The sequence below is a fragment of the Dipodomys spectabilis genome, unplaced genomic scaffold (genome assembly GCF_019054845.1).
Source record: "Dipodomys spectabilis isolate Male_0828 unplaced genomic scaffold, ASM1905484v1 ptg000184l, whole genome shotgun sequence".
NCBI lineage: Eukaryota > Metazoa > Chordata > Mammalia > Rodentia > Heteromyidae > Dipodomys > Dipodomys spectabilis.
Genome location: NW_024870861.1, coordinates 29,080 through 50,327, shown reverse-complemented (window position 1 = coordinate 50,327; position 21,248 = coordinate 29,080). Strand labels below are relative to the sequence as shown.

Here is a 21,248-nt window from a genome sequence, read left to right as displayed (position 1 = left end):
TATATAATGTATGTAGTTTTATGCATATACACACAAACTGACTATAAGATGGCATGTCTAAGTGGAGGAGTCCAAACACAATGCCCCTGAGCAACTAACTAATGAACTGTTTATCAGAAGAACATCAGGGGAAGTAGAAACATGTTGGAGTAGGGTGGAAAAGGAGGGACAAATGGAGGAAGGAAGGGTGACCGAATACAGTCGTATTTAATGAATGCTATGTAAAAACTGAACTATGCAACTTGAAGGTATAGAGTGGGGGAGAACGATGGAAGGGTTGATATCTGTCAATATGCAGTTTACTCGAAACCTGACTTATGGAATTGTAACCTCTTTGTACAGCTACTTAATGATGAAATTTTAAAAATATGCCAGGAACTGATATTGTTTGTGAGAACTGATAGATAGATGAGTATGATTTTAAGGTTAAGTTCTCAAATTTCTGTTAAATTATATTTAAAATATTGTATGCAGGCAGAGTACATTTTATTAAATAGGAATGTGTGTGAATACAACTTCATCAAATGCAAGAAACTTCCATGGATGTCCTAAGTTTTAAACAAGCGTTTATGAAAATACTGAACAATAAAGTCTGTAAAGTCTGTAACACAAAACAACGCAGTGCCAAAGCACAAAGATTGTTACCTACTGTGAAAAAGAAATGCACTCTTTCCCCGGCCCCCTGCACCCCCTGGTGATGGCAATGCAAAGGGGAGCAGAGGAGGCACCTACCGTTTCCGCGTCCCCGCTTCCATGGGCTCCTGGCGGAGGAAGCGACCCCTTCTCCAGCCGCCCCGCGCCTCTGCGCCTGCAGACCGGGTGGTGCTTTGGCGCTGCAACTGCTGCTCACCAAGCTGGGACGTTTACCGTTTAAAACCTGACAAATGCAGGCGCCGAGCTTGGGCTGCGAGTGGGCTTCTGGAAGGCTTCGTGGACTTTTCTACGGAGCAAGGGTCCTCGGGTGCGGGTGCGTCCCCCGGTGGTGCCAACGACTGCGAACGGGCTTCGGACCGGTGAGGCCAGCCGGGCCCCGCCCGCCGGGGCGAGCAGCAGCTCCGGGCTCTGCGCCAAGACCTGCCCGTCACCAAGCGCTGCGCGGGGACGCGGCCGGGACCCGCCACCCGGGACCCCCGGGCCCGGGACCCCTCCACCCCGGGACCCCTCACCCCGGGACCCCCACCTCGAGACCCCTCACCCCGGGACCCCTCCATCCCGGGACCCCCCCCCACCCGGGGATCCCTCACCCCGGGACCCTCACCCCGGGACCCTCACCCCGGGACCCTCACCCCGGGACCCCTCACCCCCCTCACCCCGGGACCCTCACCCCGGGACCCTCACCCCGGGACCCTCACCCTGGGACCCTCACCCCCTCACCCCGGGACCCTCACCCCGGGACCCTCACCCCCTCACCCCGGGACCCCTCACCCCGGGACCCCTCACCCCCTCTCCTCAGGACCTCTCCACCCCGGGACCCCTCACCCCCTCACCTCGGGACCCCTCACCCCGGGACCCCCTCACCCCCTCACCCCGGGACCCCTCACTCCGGGACCCCTCACCCCGGGACCCCTCACTCCGGGACCCCTCACCCCGGGACCCCTCACCCTGGGACCCCTCACCCCCTCTCCTCAGGACCTCTCCACCCCGGGACCCCTCACCCCGGGACCCCAACACCCCGGGACCCCTCACCCCGGGACCCCTCACTCCGGGACCCCTCACTCCGGGACCCCTCACCCCGGAACCCCTTACCCTGGGACCCCTCACCCCCTCTCCTCAGGACCTCTCCACCCCGGGACCCCTCACCCCGGGACCCCAACACCCCGGGACCCCTCACCCCGGGACCCCTCACTCCGGGACCCCTCACCCCCTCTCCCCGGGACCCCTCACCCCCCCTCTCCCCGGGACCCCTCCACCCGGGACCCCTCACCCCCTCACCCCGGGACCCCTCACCTCCTCTCCCCGGGACCCCTCACTCTGGGACCCCTCACCCCCCTCACCCCCGGGACCCCTCACCCCCCCCACCCCGGGACCCCTCACCCCGGGACCCCTCATCCCAGGACCTCTCCACCCCGGGACCCCTCACCCCGGGAACCCTCACCCCTCACCCCGGGACCCCCTCCACCCCGGGACCCCTCACCCCGGGACCCCTCACTCCGGGACCGCTCACCCCGGGACCCCCCACCCCGGGACCGCTTACCCCGGGACCCGCCCCGGCCCCGCGGTGGCTCCGCTCTCCCGAGCCACCGCCCCACTCGGGTTCACTTCCCGCCGTGGCCCGAGCCTCCCCCGGAGCCGGTCGGCCGCTTCTGGAGCCGGTGTCCGGGGCGGGGCGACCGGGTCTGGAAGAGCCGAGCCGCTCCTCCTCCTGCGGGCAACCGCGCTCGGCTGCACCTGGGCCAGGACCGGTCCCCCCGCGCCTCGCTCCAACCCCCCGGCCTCCCGGACCGGCGCGCACTGACCTGCGGGGCATGGGCGCGGGGATGCCGACCCTGCACGCGAGACATGCCTGCCAGGATGCGGAGCGGGCGGTGCAGACCCGGCCCGGGGGGCGGGCACCCGGCTTGGAGTTGAAGACGGACCTGGGGGCAGAGACAGAGCTGGGGGGGCGGAGACAGAGCTGGGGGCGGAGACAGAGCTGGGGGGCGGAGACAGAGCTGGGGGCGGAGACAGAGCTGGGGGGGTGGAGACAGAGCTGGGGGCGGAGACAGAGCTGGGGGCGGAGACAGAGCTGGGAGGCGGAGACAGAGCTTGGGGGCGGAGACAGAGCTGGGGGGCGGAGACAGAGCTGGGGGGCGGAGACAGAGCTGGGGGGCGGAGACAGAGCTGGGGGCGGAGACAGAGCTGGGGGGCGGAGACAGAGCTGGGAGGGCGGAGACAGAGCTGGGGGGGTGGAGACAGAGCTGGGGGGCGGAGACAGAGCTGGGGGCGGAGACAGAGCTGGGGGCGGAGACAGAGCTGGGGGGGTGGAGACAGAGCTGGGGGCGGAGACAGAGCTGGGGGCGGAGACAGCTGGGGGCGGAGACAGAGCTGGGAGGGCGGAGACAGAGCTGGGAGGCGGAGACAGAGCTGGGAGGTGGAGACAGAGCTGGGGGTGGAGACAGAGCTGGGGGGGCAGAGACAGAGCTTGGGGGGCGGAGACAGAGCTTGGGGGCGGAGACAGAGCTGGGAGGCGGAGACAGAGCTGGGAGGCGGAGACAGAGCTGGGGGTGGAGACAGAGCTGGGGGGGCAGAGACAGAGCTTGGGGCGGAGACAGAGCTGGGGGCGGAGACAGAGCTGGGGGCGGAGACAGAGCTTGGGGGCGGAGACAGAGCTGGGGGCGGAGACAGAGCTTGGGGGGCGGAGACAGAGCTGGAGGGGCGGAGACAGAGCTTGGGGGGCGGAGACAGCGCTGGGAGGCGGAGACAGAGCTGGGGGGCGGAGACAGAGCTGGGGGGCGGAGACAGAGCTGGGGGGCGGAGACAGAGCTGGGGGCGGAGACAGAGCTGGGGGGCGGAGACAGAGCTGGGAGGCGGAGACAGAGCTGGGGGGCGGAGACAGAGCTGGGGGGCGGAGACAGAGCTGGGAGGCAGAGATAGAGCTGGGGGCGGAGACAGAGCTGGGAGGCGGAGACAGAGCTGGGGGGCGGAGACAGAGCTGGGGGGCGGAGACAGAGCTGGGGGCAGAGACAGCTGGGGGGCGGAGACAGAGCTGGGGGCGGAGACAGAGCTGGGAGGCGGAGACAGAGCTGGGGGGCGGAGACAGAGCTGGGGGCGGAGACAGAGCTGGGGGCGGAGACAGAGCTGGGGGTGGAGACAGAGCTGGGAGGGCGGAGACAGAGCTTGGGGGGCGGAGACAGAGCTGGGGGCGGAGACAGAGCTGGGAGGCGGAGACAGAGCTTGGGGGCGGAGACAGAGCTGGGGGGCGGAGACAGAGCTGGGGGGCGGAGACAGAGCTGGGGGGCGGAGACAGAGCTGGGGGCGGAGACAGAGCTGGGGGGCGGAGACAGAGCTGGGGGCGGAGACAGAGCTGGGGGCGGAGACAGAGCAGCCCCTGCAGTCCCAGGCTGCGCCCCATACTCTCCATCCACCGCGTGCCTGTGACCACGAGGCCCCGCCCCAGGCCACCCTCCGGCAGGAAGCGGGGCCGCCGTCGGGGGCCGGGGTGGGGCGGAGCGGGGCGGGGCTGGGGCCTGGGGCGGGGCGGGGCTGGGGGCTGGGGCTGGGGCTGGGGCTGGGGCTGGGCTGGGGCTGGGGCGGGGCTGGGGGCTGGGGCTGGGGCTGGGGCTGGGGCGGGGCTGGGGCTGGGGCTGGGGCTGGGGCTGGGGCTGGGCTGGGGCTGGGGCTGGGGCTGGGGCTGGGCTGGGGCTGGGGCTGGGGCTGGACCGGCTGGGCTGGGGCTGGGGCTGGGGCTGGGCTGGGGCTGGGCTGGGGCTGGGGCTGGGGCTGGGGCTGGGCTGGGGCTGGGGCTGGGGCTGGACGGGCTGGGAAGGGGCTGGGCTGGGGCTGGACGGGCTGGGCTGGGGCTGGGGCTGGGGCTGGACGGGCTGGGCTGGGGCTGGGGCTGGGGCTGGGGCGGGGCTGGGGCTGGGGCGGGGCTGGGGCTGGGGCTGGGGCTGGACGGGCTGGGAAGGGGCTGGGCTGGGGCTGGGGCGGGGCTGGACGGGCTGGGCTGGGGCTGGGGCTGGGGCTGGGGCTGGGGCTGGGGCTGGGGCGGGGCTGGGGCTGGGCTGGGGCTGGGGCTGGGGCTGGGGCTGGGGCTGGACCGGCTGGGCTGGGGCTGGGGCTGGGGCTGGGCTGGGGCTGGGCTGGGGCTGGGCTGGGGCTGGGGCTGGGGCTGGGGCTGGGGCTGGGGCTGGGCTGGGGCTGGGGCTGGGGCTGGGGCTGGGCTGGGGCTGGGGCTGGGGCTGGACCGGCTGGGCTGGGGCTGGGGCTGGGGCTGGGCTGGGGCTGGGCTGGGGCTGGGGCTGGGGCTGGGGCTGGGCTGGGGCTGGGGCTGGGCTGGGGCTGGGGCTGGGGCTGGGCTGGGGCTGGGGCTGGGTTGGGGCTGGGGCTGGGCTGGGGCTGGGGCTGGGTTGGGGCTGGGGCTGGGCTGGGGCGGGGCTGGGGCGGGGCTGGGCTGGGGCTGGGGCTGGGGCTGGACGGGCTGGGCTGGGGCTGGGGCTGGGGCGGGGCTGGGGCTGGGGCGGGGCTGGGGCTGGGGCTGGGGCTGAAGGGGCTGGGCTGGGGCTGGGGCGGGGCTGGACGGGCTGGGCTGGGGCTGGGGCGGGGCTGGGGCTGGGGCTGGACTGGCTGGGGCGGGGCTGGGGCTGGGGCTGGGGCGGGGACGTCACACTGCTCACCTGTGGTCAGTGCACCTGACAGTCCTCAGGAACCTGGGAGGACGTCACACTGCTCACCTGTGGTCAGTGCACCCGACAGTCCTCAGGGGCCTGGGAGGACGTCACACTGCTCACCTGTGGTCAGTGCACCTGACGGTCCTCAGGAACCTGGGAGGACGTCACACTGCTCAGCTGTGGTCAGTGCACCCCGACAGTTCTCAGGCCTGCATGAGGAGGTTGGCACTGGGCCTGGCTTCCGGGGTTCCTGAGCCGAGGACATGTTGAGGCAGGCATCAGGGTGGACATTTCTCTGTCTGCTTGCCCCAGGAGGGCTGGATCCCTTTCTCCCGCCAGGCTGCTCCTCCAGAGACAGAGGGAGGCAGCAGTGACTGTGGTGCTTTAGGCAGCTGTGGGGTGCCGTCCCCCTCTGTCCCCAGAAACACGCAGAACCCCAGCTCATTCCAGGTCTGTGCCCAGCAGAGCCCAGACACCCTGCAGAGGGCTGCTTGTGAGGAAGCTGGCCACAGTCAGAGGACTGAGCACTTCGGGGCATTTGTCTCTCTCCCATTCTGGGCAAGCAGCAAGCTGTCCTGAAAGTTCTAGAACGCTGAGTTGGCCAACTGCTGCATGTCCACATTGAGAAAGGTGGATGAAAGCCCCTGTTGCTGACTGTTGCTGCGCACAGACCAGACCCTCCTGAGAAGGGTCACTCCACACTGGTCAGAGGCCCTCATGTTGATGGCTCAGGAGGCCCCTGGTCAATCCTCAGCCCCGTGGGGAGGGTCTCTAACCTTAGCATCCTGACACCCGGCCTCTTTCTTCTCTTTTCACCCTTGTGGGTTTGCCCCAGGCCTCTCTGAGAAGCAGCGTGTGGATACACAGCCTGTTCTACCCTCTCCCCTGTAAAAGGCCAGCCTGGGCTCAGTGGACACGGGCGAAACGCCATGACCAGCTGGAACAGCCTCCTCACGAACCTTCCTGAGTCACTTTCCCCACTGAGTTCACAAGGGACGTCTTGGCTGTTCCAAGCACAGGTGACCCAAGCGCTGGGATCCTGCGATCCAGCATCAGCAGCATAGAGGCTCACCAGCTTCAGAATATCATACCTCTGTTTCGTGTCCTAATTTCCCCACTGGTCCCAGGAGGTGGAGAGCTGAGGTCAGGGATCCGACAGACTCAAGTGACCACCTGGCCATGGCTATGTCCTGTGAAGGGCCCTGCCTTCCATAAAGCTTTTTGGGTGAACTTGGGGGAGGCACCGTGGTCTGGAGAGCGTGTGGAAAGAGTGGAACACTTGTGTGTTATTTCTCTAGTGTGGCTCTGACTCACCACTGCAGACTGGGTGGTTTAGAGATCTGTGTTCACAGCTCTGAAGTCCAGCAGCATGGAATCAGTGTCTTCTGGGCCACATTCCCTCAGGAGGTACAAGGCACGGTGAGTTCTAGGTCTCCTCTCAGCTTCTAAACCTGTGAGAGCAGGGTGATGTCTCTACAGAGGATCATCCCTGGGTGCATTTCTGGGACCCAATTTCCCCCTTTTAGGGGCACAGTAACAACAGGAACTGGAGTTGATCTTCCCAGAGCCCATTTCCATGTAAGGTCACATTCACAGGTACCGGGTGATGAGAGCGTCCATATATGAACTTTGGGAACACAACTCATTACAATGTTCCTGCCTCTCCTGGCAGCCTCTACTTCCCTATTGACCTCGTGACTCCTCTGGGGCCCCATCTCCTTCCTGGCACCCAGCAGATCACTGCTGGCCCTGACTGCTGGCCTGAGCTGACACTGTGAGAATTCAGTGAGAGCTGGTGTAGGGGGAAGGGTCTCCTAGACTGTTAAGGTCCCAGACTGTGTGAGGAAAACTAAGCAGAGAAGTTGACCCTTTACTAAAAACAAAGAGAGGCCATGAAGGGAGACCTTAAAACATATTTCACACGGAATTCCGCCCTATGTCATATTCTGCCAATTAGAACGGTGCCTGCCGTGGGACATTGTGCATCCCACCCCGTGATCGATTGCTTCCTGCTCCAAGGGAGTCGATGCCTCGGAGTGCACATTGTGTATCCTCCTGCAGCTATCTCTGTAATAAAGCTCCTGTAGCTGTCTTTGTAACAACCCCCAGCTTCAAGGATACAGGGGCATATGGCATTATGTTTCTGGAATATACAAACCCCAAGAGTAAGAATATCTGCCTGCTTTATGTGGGGACCCCAAATTTGCATGCCAACTGAAGCCAGAATGATAGGTTAGTTCAAACAGTTCCTAGGAGACAGACTGTAACCCATGGCCACGGACATAAACATGCAACCCTTATGTCTGTACATACAATCCCGTTGGCTACCTGCACGTGCCCAGGCTGGACCACATGGATGTTGCCTTTAAAAACTATAGCTTGTGGGTTGTTCGGGATCACAGTTTCAGCTTCTGAGTCTGTGTTGCATCCCTGGGTGGTCAGCTATCCATTTCTCCAATAAAGTCATCTTTTTACATGAGGCTGTCTGAGTGGTGGACTCTTTTCCCCGTAACATTGGGATGAGACTGCTCTGGGGTTTGGGACACTAAAGTTTGAAGCAGGACCAAACAGAGGCTAGTCTGTCTTTGGCACTGAGGCTTTGGGACACTTCATCAGGGCTTCAAGTTTTACAGTGTCCTGGGCAGAAGTAGCTGCAGCTACAGGCTAGGAGGAGTGGAGCACTGCAGGGGTGGGGCAGGAGCAGGAAGTGAGCGGTCCAGGGGCCGGCTTGTGGGAGGCCAAGGGTCCTGAGGACAGTGTGCATACCTAGATCACCATCTGGTGGGAAGCAGTGGTCACTGCACCTCTCTGGTCCTGAGATGAGGAGGCTCATGTGCAGGCCTAGAGCACCATCTGGTGGTAAACATTGGTCACTGCATCCCCTGGACCTGAGAAGAGGAGGATCATGTACACAGCTAGAGCACCATCTGGTGTCAATCAGTGGTCACTGCACCCCCTGGACCTGAGATGAAGAGGACAGTGAACACACCTAGAGCACCATCTGGTGGGGATGAGTGGTCACTGCACCCCTCTGGTCCTGAGACGAGGAGGATCGTGTACACAGCTAGAGCACCATCTGGTGGGGATGAGTGGTCACTGCACCCCTTGGTCTTGAGGAAAGGACAGTGAGCATGCCTAGAGCACCCTCTGGTGGGAAACAGCCCTCATTGCACCCCTGGTCCTGAGGAGCAAGGTGCTCACCTGTCTAGCGTGCCCTCCGGTGGGAATCAGCTATCACTGCACCCTAGGTGCTGAGGAGAGGACAGTATGCAAGCCTAGAGCACCCTCTTGTGGGAATCAGTGCTCACTGCATCCTCTGGTTTTGTGGGTGGAGCAGAGCAAGAAGTGAGCAGTGCAGGGGTGGGGCTTGTGGGAGGACCTGGGGTCCTGAGGAGGACAGTACACACACCTAGAGCACCATCCGTTGGGAATCAGTGATCACTGCACCCCTGGCCTGGAGAAGAAGAGCACAGTGTGCACACCTAGAGCGCCCTCTGGCAAGAATCAGTGCTTGCTGCACCCTCAGGTTTTGTGGGCGGAGCAGAGCACGAGAGACGTGGGCAAGATCCCAGAAGTGAGTGGTCCAGGGGCGGTGCTTGTGGACTGGCAGAGCACTAGAAGGGAGGGGCGAGAGCTTGGAAGTGAGGCAGAGCTTGTGGAGGGTCAAAGCTTGAGAGGGATGGGGCAAGTGTGCAAAAGAGAGCAGATCAATGGGGGCTTGTGGAGGGGCAGAGCACGAGAAGGGAGGGGTGAGAGCTTGGAAGTCAGTGGTACAAGGGCGGGGCTTGTGGAAGAGCAGAGCACAGGAGGGGTGTGGCAAGGGAGCAGAAGTGAGGAGTCCGGGGGGGGGCTAGTGGGAGGCCCTGGGGTCCTAGGAGGATGGTGTGCACACCTAGAGCACCATGTGGTGAGAATCAGTGGTCATTGCACACCCTGGACCTGAGAAGAGGAGGATGGTGCACACACCTAGAGCACCCTCTGGTGGGAATCAGTGTTCACTGCACCCTCTGGTCCTGAGAAGGATGGTGCACACACCTAGAGCGCCCTCTGGTGGGAATCAGTGTTCACTGCACCCTCTGGTCCTGAGAACAGTGCACACACCTAGAGCGCCCTCTGGTGGGAATCAGTGTTCACTGCACCCTAGTCCTGAGAAGGACAGTGCACACACCTAGAGCGCCCTCTGGTGGGAATCAGTGTTCACTGCACCCTCTGGTCCTGAGAAGGATGGTGCACACACCCAGAGCGCCCTCTGGTGGGAAGCAGTGGTCACTGCACCCCCTGGTGGTGAGGAGGACAGTGCACATACCTAGAGCGCCCTCTGGTGGGAAACAGTGGTCAGTGCACCCCCTGGTGGTGAGGAGGACAGTATGCATATCTAGAGCGCCCTCTGGTGGGAAGCAGCCCTCATTGCACCCAATGTCCTCCATGGACGGTGCGCCTGCCTAGAGCACCTTCTGCCTAGAGCAGGGAAGTGCACAGCCCAGGGGCAGGGCTTGTGGAAGAGCAGAGCACAGGAGCATTTTGGGTACATGTTAGGGTGCATGTAAGGCTCACTTAGAGTACACGTTAGGGTACTTGTTAGGGTACATGTTAATGTTTACCACAAATTTTAGGGTTGAGGTACATAGGGTGTTAGAGTTAGGGTACATGCTGGCGTATGGATGTCAGTCAGGGTACATGTTAGGGTGTGAGTATGGGCCAGAGTTAGGGTGTGTGATGGGTTATGTTAGGGAACATTTTAGGATACATGTATGTGTCAGGACTAGGGCCTGTGTCAGGTTACACATTTGGGATACACATAAGGTTACCTGTATGGTTTAGACAATGTATTAGAATTTAGAGTATTTATTAGGGGATGTGCTACGTTTAGGGTACATGTTAAGTTATAGTTTGTTAGGGTACATTCAGGGTACATGTACAGTTTATAGAGTATGCGAATGGGTACTTGTTACCATATGGGTTCGTGTCCAGAGCATGCTTAGTGTATTACAGTATATTGGGAATCTGTTAGGTTTAACATACATGTTAAAGTAATGGCACATATTAGGGTATGTGTTTGAGTCCATGTTAGGGTATGTGTTAGAGTTAGGGTACTTGATAGGGGATTTGTTAGGGTTACGGTGCATGTTAGAGTGTGTGTTAGGGCACATATTATGGTATGTGTTAGAGTTAGCATACTTCACAGGGGATTCGTTAGGGTGAAGGTTCATGTTAAGACTATAGCACATGTTAGGCTATATGTTAGGGAACATTGAGGGTACATGTTAGGGTGCATGTAAGGATACTTGTGTGGTTTACAGTACTTGTTAGGGGATGTTAAGGTGCATGTTAGGGTACATGTTAGGGTTAAGGTACATGTTAGGATATGTTTGAGTCACGTGTTAGGGTACATTTATTTTTTAGAGTACGTGTCAAGGTATTTGGGGTATATGTAAAGGTCAGAGTTAGAGTATGTTAGGTACATTCAGGGTACGTGTAAGGTTACCTGTATGCTTTATAGAGTATGTGTTAGGGTATTTGTTAGAGTATGTGTGTCTAGAGTATGTTTAATGTGTTAGAGTACTATTGGGAAATCTGTTAAGGTTAAAAGACATGTTAAAGTCAGGGCACATATTAGGGTGTACATTGGGTTACTTTCGGGTACAAGTTTGAGTGTATTTAAGGGTATTTGCATGGTTTTGAATAAGTGTTAGGGTCCTTCTTAGGGTATGAGTTAGTGTTTAGAGTACATGTTAGCAAACAGGGTATGTTTTGTCACGTTTGGGTACATGTATGACTTGAAGTACATGTTAGAGTACTTGTTAGGATACATGTAAATGTTTAGAGTGTGTGCTAGAGTACGTATTTGGGTATGTGTTAAGGTTACAGTTATGGTTTGGGTTAGGGAACATGTTAGGAAGTATGTTGGGATAAGTTTAGGATACTTGTTAAGGTATATGTAAGCTTTAGAGTACATAATAATGGTTAGGGTCTGTGTTAACCAGTAGGGTACATGTTAGAGTATTTGTTAGGGTTTGGCTTAGGGTTAAGGTATGTATTACGGTATGTTTGGGGTACATGGTAGTTTACCTATAAGAGTACCTGCATGTATTAGAGTGCATGTAAGAGTAGTTGTTACCACACATTTTAGTGTTTAGAGTATATGTTATGGCATGTGTTTGAGTTAAGATGAAGTTTATGGTATATGTCAGGGTTTGTGTTAGAGTTCGGGTATTTTTAGGGTTAAGGTATATGCTATAGTGTATATTAGGGTTATAGTTTGGGTTAAGGGCAAGTGTTAGGGTATGTGTTAAGGTGAATTTGAGGTAGATCATAGGGTGTATGTAAATGTACCTGTATGGTTTACAGTACTTGTTAGGGTACTTATAGAATGTGACACTGTTTACTATATTTGTTATGGTACTTATTAGGGTATGTGTTACAGTTTAGGGTTTTAGAGTAAAGGTATGTGTTAGGATAACTGATAGGGTACATGTTGGAGCATGTGCTAGGGTATGGGTTAGGGTTGTGGGTTAGGGTCAGAGTCAGGGTCATTGTCAGTGTTAGGATTATAGGTTAAAGTTATCGATCTGGTGAGGTTAGGGCTAGCATTTGGATTATGGAATAGATCAGGCTTAAGGTTAGGAAAGGGTGTAGGGAATATGGTAGACAAAGGGTGATGTTGGGGATGCACTTGAGGAAATGTTAGAGTAAGGGTCCAGGAAAGGTTTAGGGTTAGGGAATGTGTGAGGAAGAACTCTGTGGGATGGGTTAGGGTTATGGATATGGTATGGATATGGAGTAGTCTTCAAGGTTGATTATGGAACAGGTAAGGATTAGGGAACTTGTTAGGGTAGGATTGCAGAAAGTGTTAGGTGTGCAGTTATGTATGGATTGGGGTTAGTAGATGGCTTAGAATGAGACATAAGATTGGTGAGTAGCTTGGGGTACATATTAGGGTATGAGTTGGGTTAGGGCACATGCTAGGATGTGAGTATGGGTCAGAGTTAGGATGTATGGTGGGGTACATGTTAGGGAACACGTTCAGATAGTGTTTGGGTTTAAGGTGCATGTTAGGGTGTTAGGTTTTGGCATACATGTTAGGGCATGCATTGGGGTAGGTTTGGGGTACATGTTACAGGGCATGTAATGGTATTGCTATGATTTAGAGTACATGTTAGCGTAGGAAATGACAGGGTTAAGGTACCTGTTAGGGCTAAGGCATGTTAGAGTATTTGTTAGGGTGCATTTGGGGTACACATTAGGGTGCATGTAAGGGTGGTTTTGAGTACTGTTAGGGTGCTTGTTAGGATACATGTTAATGTTGAAATAATATTTTGAGGTTAGAGCACATTTTAAGGTACATGATAAGATATGTGTTAGTTATGGTACATGTCAAGGTATAGGTTATGGTTAGGTTACAGAGATAAGATATGTATATATGTTAGAGAACATGTCAGGATACATGTTAGGATCACGGCAAGTTATAGGCTACTGTTATGCCATACATTTGGAGTACATGTTAGGCACATGTATTATTTAGAGTATGTGTTCATAGTTAGGCTACATATCAAGATATGTACTAATGTTAATGGTTCATGTTAGGATATGTGATGGGGTATGTGTTAGGTTTAGGACATGTTTCAGGGTATAAGGTTTATGGTTTTGTTAAAGTTAACACATGTGTTAGGGAATATGTTAGATTACATTTGGGGTTAGAGTGCTTGTAAGGGTACCTGCATGGTTTTGAGTATGTTCTAGGGAACTAATTAGGATATGGGTTTAGATGATGTGTTAGGATTAGGGTACATGGGTAGGGTATGCGTTACGGTTAGGGCATGTATTAGGGTATTACTTAGGGTTGGAGTTTCAGTTAGTGTTAAGGTTCATTTGGGTACATATTAGGGTGCATGTGAGGGTATCTGTATGTGTAAGAGTACTTGTTATTGTATGTATTAGTGGTTAAGGTACATGTTAGTATACATGTTGGTGTTTGCCTTAGGGCATGTGTAAGGGTATTAAGGTTTGGGTTAGTTTTTGTGTTAAGGTATGAGTTAGGGTACATGTAAGGGTAACTATGGTTTACAGTACATTTTGTTAATATATCTGTTATGTATTGGGGTATGTGTTAGGATATGTGTCAGGGTATGTGTTGGGGTACATGTTAGGATATATGTTAGAGTTAGGATAATTGATAAGGGATTTGTTGGTGTTATGGTCTGGGTTAGGGTTAAAGCACACATTAGGGTATGTTACAGAATGTGTTAGTGTTAGGGTACTCAATTGGGGTAGGGTTATGGTTACTGTTAGGGTTAGGGCACATGTTAGGATATGTGCTATGGTACATTGGCAGTACCCATTGGGGTACCTGTGTAGATTAAAATATTTGTTAGGGCATATTAGGGTGCATATTAGGGTATATCTTAGGGTTAAGGAACATGTTAGGGTATGTTGGAGGTACATGTTAGAGTACATGTATGGGCACATGTATTTATTAGAGTATGGGTTAGGATGCTTGTTAGAGCATGTGTTAGTGGCTAGGGTACATGTTAGGGTATATGTTAAGGTCAGGATTAAGGTTTTGGTTAGAGTATGTTAGGGTACATTCAGGGTACATGTAAGGGTTACCTGTATGAGTTATAGAGTATATGTTAGGGTTCTTGTTACCATATGTGTTAGTGTCTAAAGCATGTTTAGTGTGTTAGAGTGAAAATACTATTGGGAAATCTGTTACGGTTAAGATACATGTTAAAGCTAGGACACATATTAGGGTGTATATTAGTTTACTCTGGGGTACATGTTATGGTGCATGTAAGGGTTCCTGTATGGTTTTGAGTATGTGCTAGAGTACTTGTTAGGATATGAATAAGTGTTTTGAGTACATACTAGGATACATGGTATGTTTGGCACATGTTAGGGTAAGTATTCTGGTACATGTATGACTTATAGTACATGATAGAGTACTTGTTAGGAGACACATTAATGTGTTAGATTTAGGGAACATGTTTGGGCATGTCTCAGGGTTATGGTTATGATTTCGGTTAGGCAACATGTTAGGATGTGTGTTGGCATAAGTTTAGGGTACTTGTTAGGGTATATGTAAGGTCTACAGTATATGATAAGGGTTAGGGTACATGTTATGTCTAGGGTAAATGTTAGTGTATCTTTTAATTTTTATCTTCGGTTAGGGTATACATTAGAGTGTTTGGGGTACATGCTAGGGTATATGTAAGAGTAACTGTATGGTTCAAAGTTCACATAACAGTTACTGCTGCTAAGCCGGGCGCTGGTGGCTCACGCCTGTAATCCTAGCTACTCAGGAGGCTGAGATCTGAGGATCGCGGTTCAAAGCCAGCCCGGGCAGGAGAGTCCGTGAGACTCCTATCTCCAATAAACCACCAGAAAACCGGAAGTGGCACTGTAGCTCAAGTGGTAGAGCGCTCGCCTTGAGCTGAAGAGCGCAGGGACAGCGCCCAGGCCCAGAGTTCAAGCTCCATGACCGACAAAAAAAAAACAAACAAAAAACAGTTACTGCTATGATACATGTTAGTGTTTAGAGTGTATGTTATGGTATGTATTAGGGTAAGGTAAAATTTATAGTATGTGGCAGGGTTTGTGTTACAGTTAGGGTATGTGTTATGGTTTAGGTATGTGTTGTGGTATATATTAAGGGTACATGTAGGGTATGCATTACGAAAGACGTTGGTGTTTGGGTGTAGTAAGGGTGCCTCAGCACTCAGGCCTGCCGTGGGGACACTCAGCCACCACAGGGACACTCAGCACTCAGGCTCACTGTGGGGACACTCAGCACTCAGGCTCACTGTGGGGACACTCAGCACTCAGGCCCGCCATGGTGACATTCAGCCACCACAGGGACACTCAGCATGGAGGCTCACTGTGGGGATACTCAGCGGTCAGACCCTCCATGGGGACACTTAGCACCTCCCCCCCACATACCCAGCAGCTGTCACCTGGGAGGAATCCTGGGCAGCCTGAGGCACAGGGTTGGGTCCCCAGCACATGCCACATGCCAGCCACCTGCTGTACCCACTCTCAGCCTCTGCTGCTCTTTGGGCAGACACTGACTCCAGACCTCAGGCCACTGAAGATGACCCAGGAATATTAATGAAACCCCAGAAAGACCTTGACCTCCAGGAGACCCTGACCCCAGGCCTAGGAGACTCTGTCCCCCAGGAGACCCTGTCCTCTAGGAGACCCTGACCCCAGGAGACCTTGACCCTCAGGTCTAGGAGACCTGAACCCCAGGAGACCCTGTCCCCTAAGTCTAGGAGACATCTCTGCTGCCGCCTTTGATCTCAGCCCCTGCCCGGTCCCTTGTCTTCAAGTTCTGACCACCCCATGGCCACTCATCCCTGTCCCTAAATGCCCCTGGGCTCAGAGGAGGGGATCCTGCCCCCTTCTACCATCCCCTGTCCACCTGACCCCTATCTCCTGACCCCTCCTCCTGACCCCTCCACCTGAGCCCTCCTCCACCTGATCTCTCCTCCACCTAACCTCCCTCCACCTGACCCCCTCCACCTGAACCCTCCTCCATCTGACTCCTCCTCCATCTGACTCCTCCACCTGAGCCCTCCTCCATCTGATCCCTCCTCTACCTGATCCCTCCTCCACCTGAGCCCTCCTCCACCTGACCTCCCTCCACCTGATCCCTCCTTCACCTGATCCCTCCTCCACCTGACCTCCCTCCACCTGATCCCTCCTTCACCTGATCCCTCCTCCACCTGACCTCCCTCCACCTGATCCCTCCTCCACCTGACCTCTCTCCACCTGATCCCTCCTTCACCTGATCCCTCCTTCACCTGATCCCTCCTCCACCTGACCTCCCTCCACCTGATCCCTCTTCCATCTGACTCCTCCACCTGAGCCCTCCTCCATCTGATCCCTCCTCTTCCTGATCCCTCCTCCACCTGATCCCTCCTCCACCTGACCTCCCTCCACCTGATCCCTCCTTCACCTGATCCCTCCTCCACCTGACCTCCCTTCACCTGATCCCTCCTCCACCTGACCTCCCTCCACCTGATCCCTCCTCCACCTGACCTCCCTCCACCTGATCCCTCCTCCACCTGACCTCCCTCCACCTGATCCCTCCTTCACCTGATCCCTCCTCCACCTGACCTCCCTCCACCTGATCCCTCCTCCACCTGACCTCCCTCCACCTGATCCCTCCTCCACCTGACCTCCCTCCACCTGATCCCTCCTTCACCTGATCCCTCCTCCACCTGACCTCCCTTCACCTGATCCCTCCTCCACCTGATCCCTCCTCCACCTGACCTCCCTCCACCTGACCTCCTTCCACCAGATCCCTCCTCCACCTGACCTCCCTCCACCTGATCCCTCCTTCACCTGATCCCTCCTCCACCTGACCTCCCTTCACCTGATCCCTCCTCCACCTGATCCCTCCTCCACGTGACCTCCCTTCACCTGATCCCTCCTCCACCTGACCTCCCTTCACCTGATCCCTCCTCCACCTGACCTCCCTCCACCTGATCCCTCTTCCATCTGACTCCTCCACCTGAGCCCTCCTCCATCTGATCCCTCCTCTTCCTGATCCCTCCTCCTCCTGATCCCTCCTCCACCTGACCTCCCTCCACCTGATCCCTCCTCTACCTGACCTCCCTCCACCTGATCCCTCCTTCACCTGATCCCTCCTCCACCTGACCTCCCTTCACCTGATCCCTCCTCCACCTGATCCCTCCTCCACCTGACCTCCCTCCACCTGACCTCCCTCCACCTGATCCCTCCTCCATCTGACCTCCCTCCACCTGACCTCCCTCCACCTGATCCCTCCTCCATCTGACCTCCCTCCACCTGATCCCTCCTCCATCTGAGCCATACTCCACCTGAGCCCTCCCCCTGACCCCAGTACCCCTCCCCTCACCCCTGCACAGACGCGGACTCCTCCCCCCCCCACAGGTGTGCTGTGTTCTAGTATGGGGTCGGATCATGCGGGTTCGGGACTTATTTGTGCTTTTCTTTTCTTTTTTCCCGTAGGGTCTAGAACCCAGGTGGTGCCGGCCCGTCCAGCGCTCCGCCCGTGGGCCCTGGCGCCTCTGACTTCCCTCCACTGCCCTGCACTGGCCTGGGCCCGGGAACTCCTAGCCCCGCCCCTCCCCGCAAGCCCCTCCCCACAGCCCCGCCCCCTCAGGCCCCTCCCCTCCCCCGGCCCCGCCCCACAGGAAATCCAGGCCCTGCCCGCGTGCCACACCCTGCGCCTCCAAGCCTCACAAGCACAGCGGCCACCGAGAGGGGCTTGGCGGGAAATCCCGGCCCAGCCCCCCACACCCTGCGCCTCCAAGCCTCACAAGCACCACCACCTTGGCGGGAAATCCCGGCCCCGCCCCGCAGCCCACCCTGCTGGCCCCGCCCATGGGCGCTCGCTTTAGCCCCTCCTCCTCCCCCTCTGCCACTCCTCCTCTGAGGTTGGCCGCGGACCCGCGGCTGCCGGCTCCCATGACCACCACCAGCACATCCTGCAGCGCTGGCCCGCCACCATTGGTCGGCTGCCTGCTGCTGGGTCGCCTCTCGGCGCAGGGTGGGCGGGGCCTCTGCGGGGACCAGGGCGGGGCCTGTGGGGAGTGGGGCGGAGCCAGCTGCCCTTTGCAGGAGCAGGGCGGGGCCTGTGGGGCTCTGCCAGGCTAGGGCGGGGCCTGTGGGGAGTGGGGCAGAGCCAGCGGCGCTCTGCAGGAGCAGGGCGGGGCCTGTGGGGAGCAGGGCGGAGCTTGTGCGGGAGGGGGGGGAGGGGCGGGACTACTAGAGAGAGGAAGTGAGTGGTCCAGGGGCGGGGCTTCGGGGGACAGAACATGGGAAGGGCAGAACTAGATTGGGAGTGAGCAGGTATGGGCGGGACTTGTGGGGCAGAGCGCTTGAGGGGCGGGGCAGGAGAGAGGAAGTGAGCGGTGCGGGGGCGGGCCGGAGGGCTGGACCAGTTTTGGCGGGTTCTGTCTGAGGCGGCAGACCCGCGGGCGGCTCCTCAGCTCCTTCCTCTGAGCGCGCGTGCTGGCGTTCGGGCCTGCAGAGCTGGGCGGGCGCACTGTGGTCTTGTGGCGGGCTGGGCTTCCGACCCGGTCCTGTCAGGCGCCGGCGGCTTTTCTCCGGAGGAAGCGCCTGGAGGACGCGGGCTCTGCACGGTCAGCTTGTCTGTGGAGAAGGCGGGACGCGGGGCCTGAGCGGACCGTGAGGCGACTGCGGAGGATGAGCGGAGCGGAGTGGACCATGAGGCGCCTGCGGAGGACCAGCGGAGCTGAGCGGACCCTGAGGCGCCTGCGGAGGACGAGCGGAGCTGAGCGGACCCTGAGGCGCCTGCGGAGGACGAGCGGAGCTGAGCGGACCCTGAGGCGCCTGCGGAGGACGAGCGGAGCTGAGCGGACCCTGAGGCGCCTGCGGAGGACGAGCGGAGCTGAGCGACCGTGAGGCGACTGCGGAGGACGAGCGGAGCTGAGCGACCCTGAGGCGCCTGCGGAGGACGAGCGGAGCTGAGCGACCCTGAGGCGCCTGCGGAGGACGAGCGGAGCTGAGCGACCCTGAGGCGCCTGCGGAGGACGAGCGGAGCTGAGCGGACCCTGAGGCGCCTGCGGAGGACGAGCGGAGCTGAGCGGACCCTGAGGCGCCTGCGGAGGACGAGCGGAGCTGAGCGGACCCTGAGGCGCCTGCGGAGGACGAGCGGAGCTGAGCGGACCCTGAGGCGCCTGCGGAGGACGAGCGGAGCTGAGCGACCGTGAGGCGCCTGCGGAGGACGAGTGGAGCTGAGCGAGGACGAGCGGCCTCCGGCCAGGTGCGGACAGGGCCTGGGGTGGTGCTGGTGGGGCACAGGGTGGAGCAGTGCGGCCTGCCTCTCCCGGTGTATCATTTGTGTCCTTCCTGAGGTGACTTCGATGAAGCCAGGCCCCACGCTAGAGAGGCCACACACCAGGCCCCACTCCAGGCACACCCCAGACCAAGCAGGTTCCACACCATGCCCCACACCAGGCCCCACAGCAGGCAGGACCCACACCAGGCCTCACACCAGGCAGGCCTCACAACAGGCCCCACACCATACCCCACACTGGGCAGGCCACACCAGGCAGGCCTCATACTAGGCAGGCCCCACACCATGCCCCACGCCAGGCTCCACACCAGGGAGGCCCCACACCAGGCCCCACAGCATGCCCCACGCCAGGTCACACACTAGGCCTCACGCCAGGCCCCACGCCAGGCCCCACACCAAGCAGGCCCCACAACAGGCAGGCCCCACGCCAGGCCTCACACCAGGCAGGCCCCACACCAGGCAGGACCCATACCAGGCAGTCCCACACCAGGCAGGCCCCACACCAGGCAGGCCCCACACCAGGCAGGTCCCACACCATGCCCCAAGCCAGGCCCCACACCAGGCAGGCCCCACACCATGCCCCACACCAGGTCACATACTAGGCCCCAGGCCAAGCCCCATATCAGGCCCCAATTCAGGCAGGCCCCACACCAGGCAGACCCCATACCAGGCCCCACGCCAGGCCCCACACCAGGCAGGCCTCACACCAGGCAGGCCCCACGCCAGGTCCCACACCAGGCCTCATACCAGTCCCTTTACCAGGCCCCACACCAGGCAGGCCCCACACCAGGCCCCATGCCAAGCCCCATACCAGGTAGGCCCCACACCAGACAGGTCCCATGCTAGGCCGGCCCCATGCCAGGCCCCACACCAGGCCCCACTCCAGGCAGGCCCCACACCAGGCCTCATACCAGGCAGGTCCCACATCACGCCCCACACCAGGCAGTCCCCACACCAGGCAGGTTCCACACCAGGTCCCATACCAGGCCCCACACCAGGCCCCACACCAGGCAGGCTCCACACCAGACAGGTTCCACACCAGGTCCCACAATAGGCCCCACACTAGGCCCCATGCCAGGCCCCAAACTAGACAGGCCCCATACCAGGCCCCACACCAGGCAGCCCCCACACCAGGCAGTCCCCACACCAGGCAGGTTCCACACCAGGTCCCATACCAGGCCCCACACCAGGCCCCACACCAGGCAGGCTCCACACCAGACAGGTTCCACACCAGGTCCCACAATAGGCCCCACACTAGGCCCCATGCCAGGCCCCAAACTAGACAGGCCCCATACCAGGCCCCACACCAGGCCCCACACCAGGCAGGCTCCACACCAGACAGGTTCCACACCAGGTCCCACAATAGGCCCCACACTAGGCCCCATGCCAGGCCCCAAACTAGACAGGCCCCATACCAGGCCCCACACCAGGCAGCCCCCACACCAGGCAGTCCCCACACCAGGCAGGCCCCATACCAGGCCTCACACCAGGCAGGCCCCACACCAGGCAGCCCCCATGCCAGACAGCCCCCACGCCAGAACTCATGCCAGGCCCCATACCAGGCCCCACACTAGGCAGCCTCACACCAGGCGGGTCCCACATCAAGTCCCACACTAGGCCTCACACCAGGCAGGCCCCACACCAGGCCTCATACCAGGCAGGTCCTACACCAGGTAGGCCTCACACCAGGCCCCATACTAGAACCCACACCAGGCAGGTCCCACACCAGGCAGGTCCCACACCAGGCCCTATACCTGGTCCCACAACAGGCCCCACACCACACAGGCCCCACACCAGGCAGGTCCCACACCAGGCCCCATACCAGGCCCCACACCAGACAGCCCCCACACCATGCCCCACGCCAGGCCCCATACCAGGCAGCCCTTACAGCATGCCCCACGCCAGGCCCCACACCAGGCAGTCCCCACGCCAGGCCCCACACCAGACAGGCCCCATACCAGGCCCCACACCAGGCAGGCCCCACATCGGGCCCTACAACATGCAGGCCCCACACCAGGTCCCATACCAGGCCCCATGCCAGGTCTCACGCTAGGCCCCACTCCAGGCCCCACACCAGCCCCCACACCAGGCAGGCCCCACACCAGGCCTCTGTAGCTGGCTGCACATCCCTCCTG

At 58.7% G+C, this 21,248-nt stretch overlaps 1 protein-coding gene across 1 annotated transcript; it reads left to right on the top strand.

The window, feature by feature from the left end:
* Positions 1 to 753: 753 nt before the first annotated feature.
* Positions 754 to 17,948, top strand: LOC122121130 (basic proline-rich protein-like). The gene is made up of 3 exons (XM_042695293.1): positions 754 to 967; positions 1,019 to 2,525; positions 17,486 to 17,948. Exons 1-3 carry the CDS (start codon positions 754 to 756, stop codon positions 17,946 to 17,948), a joined length of 2,184 nt encoding a protein of 727 aa, XP_042551227.1.
* The last annotated feature ends 3,300 nt before the right edge of the window (positions 17,949 to 21,248 follow it).